Source organism: Mesocricetus auratus, unplaced genomic scaffold (assembly GCF_017639785.1).
Source record: "Mesocricetus auratus isolate SY011 unplaced genomic scaffold, BCM_Maur_2.0 Super-Scaffold_100004, whole genome shotgun sequence".
Taxonomy (NCBI): domain Eukaryota; kingdom Metazoa; phylum Chordata; class Mammalia; order Rodentia; family Cricetidae; genus Mesocricetus; species Mesocricetus auratus.
In genome coordinates, this window is record NW_024429189.1 from 80,868,292 (window position 1) to 80,877,956 (window position 9,665).

At 38.5% G+C, this 9,665-nt stretch overlaps 1 protein-coding gene across 2 annotated transcripts; it reads right to left on the minus strand.

The window, feature by feature from the left end:
- Positions 1-206: 206 nt before the first annotated feature.
- Positions 207-8,406, minus strand: Znf770 (zinc finger protein 770). 2 transcript variants are annotated; one of them, XM_005064763.4, is made up of 2 exons: positions 8,285-8,406; positions 207-4,417 (listed from the first exon to the last, which is right to left on the minus strand). In XM_005064763.4, the coding sequence occupies exon 2, from the start codon at positions 4,362-4,364 to the stop codon at positions 2,259-2,261; it is 2,106 nt and encodes a 701-aa protein (XP_005064820.1). In that variant the 5' UTR covers positions 4,365-4,417; positions 8,285-8,406; the 3' UTR covers positions 207-2,258. The 2 variants fall into 2 exon arrangements, with proteins under 2 accessions (XP_005064820.1, XP_021086726.1); XM_021231067.2 differs by lacking the exon at positions 8,285-8,406 and adding an exon at positions 5,669-6,070.
- Positions 8,407-9,665: the final 1,259 nt, after the last annotated feature.

The following is a 9,665-nucleotide window of genomic DNA, read 5'->3' on the forward strand; positions in this document are numbered from 1 at the left end:
AAATTATTCTAAAATCTGAGTTTTCCAAGAATGTTAACCATACCTACTTCCATCAACATGTCACATATTAAAATCAAAGACACTGTTGCAGTATGAAACATGAAGCAGTAAATGCTTTAGCTCAGCTAATCAAACGCCTTCAGTAAATAATCATGCTAAAACCTGGAATCACCCCCCCCAAAAACAAAACAAAACAAAACTTCAAGTTCTCTTAAAAGATACTTATAAAGTTTATTTTTCCAGAAAATCAAAATAATTGACTCAACAATAAGTACAGTTTTAGCATGCAGCAAACCATCATTTAACATGTTTATCTTAACATAAATTCATACTTTATTTTCACTTCTACAGTTCCCATTAGAAGCTTACAATGACAGTAAGGTAAGTATTTTATTACAGGTACTTCAAATAGCACTACAGTACATCTCTTGACAAAATTTTTACAATATTTCAACTTTCAATATGAAACAGCTTTAAAAGGCATGAGCCAAAAAAAACAAAACAAAAAAAGGTACCTTATTATTTCTCAGGCAAAGATTAATAGTCATACGAGCACCAACATTCAACTCTCCCTGTTTGGGTGGGAAAGAAACACATAAGACATTCCCCTTCAAATAAAATTATATAAATAACTTAGGGAAATACCCAAATCTGTAATTTCACACATTAAATAATTCTTGATTTTTTACTCTTGGAAAACATGAATTATTATTTATGCCTTGAGTTTTGCAACAGACATTTCCTTCAAGAGTTCTGTGCAAAGCCAATTCTGTGAACCACAGCTTGCTTATGCTGAAAAAAACACACATCAAGTCTCAAAGAAACAGAAGAGGAGCTATTCCTTGAAGCATGTGGCTCTCCTCTTTAGATGAACATCTCTACTTAAAAATAGGCACATCTGTATATCATCTGGGTATTTACTCATACTATCACATTTCGTCTCTGTAGATTAAATCCAAGTTTCTTAAGGTTCACTTGGCTCAAAGCTTTTCCCTTTGCCTTCCCTCAAAGTACAGCTCTTGTACCATGATCAAAATTTACACTTATTCCACTGCCTATACTTCCAACAGCAGGCTTTTCACTATATTTAAGTGAGCTTAAATACCTGCCAGTTTCTTTTCACCTTAGAAACAGTACAGTTAACCTTTTTACTGCTATAAGATGTTAGTCAATGATTTTACAAACTGCCACAAATGTGAAGGACAATCTGTGACTAAGATACTTCTTTCACAGATTAGGATTAAATGAAATATATATATGTCAAATCATGGCAGTACTGTTCAGAAAAAAATGACACCCTGAATTCTATCAGCATATTTTTCCTATACAGGGACAATATCCTTACTAACTGAAGTAAAAACAAAGATCAAAATAATACTATAGTGTTAGTGTCTTTCACAGAGGAATGAAAACTGACACTACATAGCTATTGTCATTTGATCAAATTTAGCAGAATAGACCTAGTTGTCATGGGGCCACTCAAAGAGGTATTCAAGCAAAGTTTTGTCCCTGGCCACTGCTGTCAAACACTAATGAGCAAACAAGTGCACTGCATTAAGTGTCTAGTAAGATACAACTGCAGACATATGGGAAAAGCTCATGGTACTTGGGAAATACCCTTGTTAATGTAAATGACATTGGATGGTAAATATGCACGGGCGTAACCACTTGCTTCCTACTTTTAAATTCCTTACAGAAAAATAACAGCAGCCTAAATGGGGAGGGGACACATCTATCTAAGAAGCAAAAATTACCACAGTCTCAAAGAATCACTATAAAAAAGTAAAGCTGCAATTTCCCCCACCCACTCCCATTGTCATTTTATCTTTTAACTTGTAGGAAAAATGTTTTGCAATCGAACTAAGTGTCCCTGTAAAATAATATATGGCAGGTGATTTACTACAGCTGATTGGCAATTCTGGCCTCATTTTGGGAGGTATGCATATATATAAAGACACACAATGTCTTAAGGAGTAATTCAACAAATAAGGCCAAATTGAACATGATAGATTCATAACTTTTAATACAACCAAGTGTGTACGCTGATAACCTTAGGTTTGTAGTTATGGCATCAGACCATTCTATTTCTTCTCAAGTCACTGGGTTGTTTCTAAACACTGTGGTTTTATTTAACTTACTCCTGATTATGAAAGACAAGCAGCCGTCTATGTCACTCTACCTAATGTAGGCCTCCTCGGGCAAAATGTCTCAAAAAGTACTACATCACCAGAAATCACAAACGCATTAGTAGTTTTGTGTTACATAACCGAATCTTGAACAACCACTTTCTCTTGTGGTCGTTCCTTAAAGTGAGTGAGCTGATGTCTCTTCCAGTGAGGTGCTTGTCTGAATGTTTTGCCACAGACTGAGCACTCAAATGGTTTCTGCCCTGCATGAATTAAATAGTGTCTTTCTAGTTTGGATGGAGATCGGAAATTTTTACAACAAACACTGCACTGGTAAAGGAGCCCATCACTTCTTTCAGGACGGCCTAAGTAACTGTAATAATGACGGCTCTGCTCTGACTCCAAAAGTGTGTTAGCGAGGTAAGACTGCCTGTTCCTACAGTGCGTACCAAGAAGGAAATCCTCTGGCTCTGCCTTGACTTCAATTCCTGATACCTGATTGGACTCTGAGCCCTCATACTTTTGGAAACTAAGCCCGTCACACTGTTGGGAAGCATTATAGCTAACATCATCACTTGGATGAATGAAAAGTTTGTTCACATTTCCAAAGCCCACTTGCCAAAAAGAACTATAGGGAATCTTTTCAATATGAGTTAGTTTATGTCTTTTTAAGTGAGCTGACTGTCTAAAAGATTTCCCACACACATTACAGCCAAAAGGCCTCTGTCCAGTATGAATTAAATAGTGTCTTTGTAGTTTAGAGATAGAAGGAAACACTTTCTCACATTTATCACAGGGGCACATTTTATGTCCAGTATGTATATTTTCACTTGAGTCTGAGAAGCCACACTGAAGCATGTCACAATCATTAAAGTATCCCTCACCTGGCGAACCATAGATTGACAAGTCTTTATTATTCACTGAACCATCCATTGTTAATATGCTTCCTGTTGTAAAGATACCTTGCAAACTTTTACCCATATTTTGGCTCTGGAATTGCTTCTGCCAAGAAAATGGCAAAGCTAGTGTTTTCTTCTTCTTTTTGCTAGCTGTCTTACATGATGCATGTCTGCCAAGGGGACCCACAAATGTTCTCTGAGTTTCTTCCGTGTTCTGCTCACCAGAAGGACGTTCACGATTTTTCAAGCAGTTGCTTTTAAATGCTCTTTTCTCTGATTGAAGGTTATCTGATTTTTTACCCCCAGCACGTTTAAGTTTAGCCAAGAGCTTTTTAACAATGGTCTTATAGTTACAGCTTCTTTTGAGCCTGCTTGGAATCCTGCCACCTCTGGCAGGAAGACACTTGTGTCCATTGAGAATCTGCTCTGACTCAAAACATTCTTCACACTCGGGACACTGAAAAGGGACGATATAAATAGAGTGGACATCAAGAGGATTATTCTCCTCAGATTCACCCATATCACCATTTTCAAAAGCATCCTGCTTTGCATTTAATTTATTGGGTAGTGGACATGATTCAGGACTCTTTACCTTTAAAGAAAGATTCTGAAAAGTCTTATTCCTAGTGTGGATTTGTTTATGCTTCAGAAGTTTGCTTTGAATCTTAAATCCTTTTTGACAAAAACAACATTGAAAAGGTCTTTCTTCTGAATGTGTGAGTTGGTGGATTTTTAAGTGAGTTGACTGTCGGAAAGATTTACTGCACAGGACACATTTAAAAGGCCTCTGCCCAGTATGAATAAGTGCATGCCTATCAAGTTTTGATTGTGATGGAAACATTTTGCCACAGATTGCACACGCATGAATATGCTTTCTTCTCTTTGTAGTGCTGTACGTGGGATCAGACTTAGAGCATGCGTGTAGTGCCCGTCTTTCCTCTGTAGCAAAAGTATTATACACTCCATACGCAGGCTTCTCTTGCTTGGTCTCAAGCAATCTTCTGACTTTAACATCATTGTGATAGGATTCATTGTGAAGTTGCTGATGCTTCACAAATGTCTTCAAATTTTTAAAGTGGCGTTGACAAATACTACAACTAAAAGGCAGATTGTGAGTTAACTGGTGTCTCTCCAGATGAACTAGTTGTCTAAAGTTTTTATGGCACACATCACATTCAAATGGCTTTTGACCCGTATGAATGAGATAATGCCTAGCTAATTTTGATGGTGTTTCAAAGTGCTTGAAGCAAATATTGCAAATATACGGCCTGTTCCTAGGTAGTTTGTTTGCTACACGTTGCTGAATCTTCAGCATTTTTAAGTTGTTTTCAGCCATCATAATCCTCAGTGGTATATTCTGACGAACTCCATGGTATTAAGTTCCACAAGCATCTACAAATTAAGAAAAAAGTATTAACTTTAAGATTTGTACAAAAGAAAATAATTTAGTTGTCCTTAGGCAGCAAGTAATTTGGTTGTCCTTAGGCAGAAGATTAAAAGTAAGGGAGAATATGGACTTTCTTGTGTTTTCAAGTAACTTAACAACTATCTTAGATAAATTCTTTAGAATCATAGAACTAATTTTAAACAGATACAATTCTTGAGAATATCAAAAGTACTACTTTTGAGCTTAATAAGATATATTTAAAAAGGACCAAACATGAATTTTTTTTTTAACATTAAATAGCCCTTTTGGTTCTAACTTTCTTCCTTCATTATCAGATGTGTCAATGAGTTATTTTATCATAAAAAAAGAAAAATAAAGAGAAAGAGAAATAATAATAGCATCATCAGGAGTATCACCTGGTTTTGTGGTATATTTGTATAAGACCACCAATCACAAACTAGACACAGGAAGGATCATGAGTTTAAGGCAAAAATGGGCCATTCAGCAATTTCAGGCAAGCCTCAGCTAGTGAGGCACTGTCCTAATAATAAATAAATACTGTTAAATCAATTAAAAGGTTAAGATTTAAAATACTAAAACAAGGACATATTTACATTGAATTAATTGCACACACTGTAGCCATGCTTTGAGCATAGAACATTTCATTCAATTACATTTAGATAGTTGAACCACAACATTAAAACTACTTCTTCTTAATGGACTTGATGGCACATGCCTTTAATCCCATATAGTGAGCTCCAGGATAGCCAGCACTACAAAATGAGACCTTGTCTCAAAATAAAATGAAACAAAATAAAATAAAAATTAAATAAATAATTATTTTCAATTATCTCTCAAGATCAACAAGGACAACAAGAATAATATTCACAGAAGACTTGAGTTTTAATCCTAAAATTTGTCACTGTCTAATTTGTGTCAGGAAAAAGAGAATTCGAGATTCTTTAAACTGGGAACAATGTCCTCTCCTACACCAAGTAGCTGTAAAAGTCAATGGCAACAATGTATATTCATGTGTCAGAAAACAGTAAAGCACCATAGAAATGTGAGATATTACTAAATCCAAGATTAACCAAATTTTATGTTGTGACTTTTATCTCCTTAATAATGCTGTAGGTTTCTAAGATAAACATAATACATTTAGTTCACTTTTCCCTTCTGCTTTGTTGAAGCCTTCCTAAAAAAAAAAAAAAAAAAAAAAGGTACCAAAGAATAAGGTTGACAAATTGCATACTTACATATGTATTTATGAATAAAGAACAGAATGTTGAGTGTGGTCCCTTCATCAGGCAATATTCAAAATAGGTCATTCTAGTCCAAGAAGTACTCTTTACAGATTTCTTTGAGATGAGACACATAAAACTTAATAAGCATTCTCACATATCATTGTCCAGAAAAGACAATTTCTTCCTTTTATTACTATTCCATTAGCCTTAATTAAGCCAGCAAAAACTAAACAAAACAAAACTACACCAGTTCTTTCATTCTAGTACATTTTATAACTCTACAAGAAACTCAGAACTCTTTTGTTTGCTGACTTTCCAAAAAGTCAACCTGTGTGTGGCTCATCACCTCTCCTAGAAGGCACCTTAAACACAAAATCAAACACAGTCACTATGTAGTCTGAATAAGAAACAAACACAGTTTGAGAGACTATTTTACACTTGTTGCTTACCACAGTACTTTTCAAACTACAGGTCCACACTGGACTGTAAAGTCAAGAGTGGATGATGATCAGCCCAATTTGTTTAATAGAGCATAAAGTACCAGAGTATATATCATGTAGCAAGTATAAAAATTGTTTTCTGAAACTTCAGGCAGAAGTTAAAACGTACGTGAAAGCTGTTCCTTACAACCCTATTCACATAATGCTAGACAGGGGAACCTACAAATCAAGCAATCAATGACTGTAATCTAATAGGGTGACAAAGGTCAGAGACCATAGGCAAGAGTACTAAAGAAAACAACAGAGTCCTGTTTTCTTTCCCTGGCTGTATTACTTTAAAATATACATGCAAAATTTCTGTATTAGTGGTCAAGTGGAAACTGTCATTTAAATAAGAAAAGTAAGACAATTAGACCATAAGTCACTCTATTAATTTATAAAATATATCATATAACCCAGCAACAAACAGCTGTTGGGGTTAGGGTATTTTTACTTCACTCAGCTAAAACAAAGCACTAAAAGTGAGCAACTTGCATGAATTCCTAAACAAGTTGGCACAGAGTTAAGAGCTATGAGAACTAAAATTATCATAAACCCAGTGAACTGCAAAGAATTCAGCAAATTTTTTAATTCATGCCAGGCAATTAATTGTGAGCAACAAATGTCAAGATGGTCAATCAGGAAAATGAGCATAGCTTAAATCATCAAACCTTTATTCACTTGCTACAACAGGGACAAAAGGAACCAGTTCCCCAGTGGTCTCTTAAACAGAAAGACAGCAAGTGAGTGTTAAACGGATATAGTGATATAGTGCACAAGAGGAAAGCTTCTAAGGACTCCTGACTCCTGTGGGCCAATGTGTGTGTGTGTGTGTGTGTGTGTGTGTGTGTGTGTGTGTGTGTGTGTGTGTGTGAAGACTGGTGAGGGCAGGAGAAGTAGTGAACTAACTGTACTAAGTATTAATTAAGTCTGGTGTGGGAAGACAGCTTTTCTCTATGAAGCACATAGGTATAACCTCATAATTGCCACAGTCAAGTTTCAGGGTTAGGGACTGGAGGAGGGACTTCTCCATTCTCTTTATATACTTCTCCTTTCACTGGTTACTGTTTCTATAAAATACTACCCCCTCTCAAAACAAAAAGTACCACACTAAAACTACACAAGGCAACTACCTGATTATAAGTAACAGGAATTGGCCACCTATAGCCCCAAAGGGTTTGTGTCTGAACAGCCATCACTAGTATTAAGACCGTATACTCCTGTCACTTGCTTTGGGAAGGCACTGGAGAACCCTACCTTGTCAGAATCATTTGTGGCAAGTGGTGATCTCACTTCCTATTTATAAGTAAAGGTCAGCGATTTCCACACTCCAAGCACAATCCCCCTGTGTACTTGGAGGTTTAATCCCATTCAACTGATTTTCTTTTCTCTCCACTGAACTTGTCATCATTAAAAAAATACACTAAGGCTATTTTTTTATGTTAAAATGAAACTCCAAACCAACGGATGTGCTCAATGACTCAGTCCAGGTATTATGATGACACAAGCTCAAACAACACGAAGCCAGGTAACTATAAAAACTGACATCAATAAATCCAATACTGTCTCGGGGCTGAAAGCACCGCTGTTTAAGCAAATACCATTGAAAGACACCTCAAATGTATCACAAAAGTAAATGAACAAGGAATGAAACACCCGAGAAAAACGTCAACTTCCAGCTGGAGAATTATCTCTAGTGACATTTACAACAGTCTTAGCCTCTTTCTACCTTGTTCTGCCCATGGCCCACTCTCTCAGCCTTGAACCACCACTTCTCCCTAAACTTGAACGGTGTTTTCAGCCTCATCTTCAGCAAGCAAAGAGCATTTGGTGGTCTAGCTGAGTTCGGGGGCTGTAAAAACCCATGCCTGGCATGGGCAAGGGTGAAAGCTCCACTGACTGCAGCCAGAAGATGGGGAGCAGGGAAGAGCTGAGTGAAAGATGGGGGAAACTAGTGATTCGACCCCAGGTGGATGGGCACGGGGCTCGGCTCTTTTGAGTTTACCGCTTCCACGAAGCACACGCAAGGAGCTGAGGTCGTGGCACCCTGTTCGGTTCCCCGGGGACCTCGGCGGGGTTGAGGCAGGCCTGACCCTCCCCGGGGTCCATTCCACCTCGCACGCAGGCCCCTGAGGTTCTCCACACGCACCTGGAGCTGGCAAGGGCCCGCCAGCGGCGCATCTCAAAGTCAGGGGCTCGAGAAGACAGCAGGCAGCTCGTCCGGGGGTCGGCGCGGCGACGGGCTGAGTGCGCAGGCGCGGCGCTCCGGAGCGCTCCGAATGCTGTCCTGCCGGAAACAGCCTCTCGCGATCTCTGGGCCCGCGCTAGCTTCTTAGAGGACCCAGGGTCCTAGCGCGTTGTTTGCCCGGTATTGCTATTTACCAGAAAACAGAAGACGCCGAAAGGGTGCACTTCCCATCGTACTGTTGCCAACCCATCGTTATGGAAATCCTAGACAGGACTGACCGTAAAGCTCGGCTCTTAATTGGAATGGAGGGTCAGAGTTCGAAGCCCGCGAATCTTTTGTAAGGTCTGGGCTGTGTGTAAAACTCCCTGTATTAGGTACATTCTGGGTTAGGGCTGCTCAGCGACTCGCATTTATGTTAATACAGCAATGAGGTGAAGGGTCCTGGCCTTAGTTCACACAGAACCGGGTTTCTCGAGGAGGGGTGGAAGTTGATCTCTCCATTGTTTGTTGCCCATCTCACTGGTTCTATGTGTCTTTGGACGTTTACACTGTATAAAACTCTTTGCCCAGCATTTTGACTTTTCTTTGTCAATTTAGATGACATGCACTTGGACAAAATGCTTGTAAAGTACTCAACATACGTTATTATTTTATACTAAATAGAAAGCTTTATGAAATGATAGATCCTGGTTTAAGATGAGGAAAGAGGGACTTAGAGCCATTGAGGAGCTTAGTGGCAGACAGCTAATAAATGACAGAGGTGGGATTTGAACTCCAGTAGTCTGATGCCAGACCAGCACTTTCAGTTCATCCTTCCCAAATCGTAGATACTTGAGCATATTTTGTGTACATAAATAAGGACCAACTATTAGGGTACAGTTACGCAATGGGATGGCATAGTGTCACTGAGTAAGATGATAAGGTGTGAAAGATATAAAGCACAGACATTAGAAAAGGAATACTGTAGAATTTTGCAGGTTTGGGTTACAATTCTCTCACCTTAAGAGAGGATAAAATGAAAAATTACAAACTTTCCTGACTATAAACAACTTTTAGGTTACTTCCCAAGAACCACTGTGTGTGTGTTGTGGTGTGTGTGTGTGTGTGTGTGTGTGTGTGTGTGTGTGTGTGTGTGTGTGTGTAGGGGGTGGTCAGTTTCTAACACTGGTAAATTTTGCAGAGGGAGAGGAGAGAAAAAGCAGTTGGACTAATTTTTGAAAAACCAAGACTACTCTGGATGTGGTATTATGGAAAAATGCCTACAGGAAATAAGCTTTTGCTCCTCATCTGGGAACTTTAAAGGGTTGCATGCTCCTTCCAACAGAAGAATACATGGCGACGG

Excerpts from the sequence above, each read along its gene's own strand:
- Znf770 (XM_005064763.4), bottom strand. The coding sequence starts at position 4,364 with ATGATGGCTGAAAACAACTTAAAAATGCTGAAGATTCAGCAACGTGTA.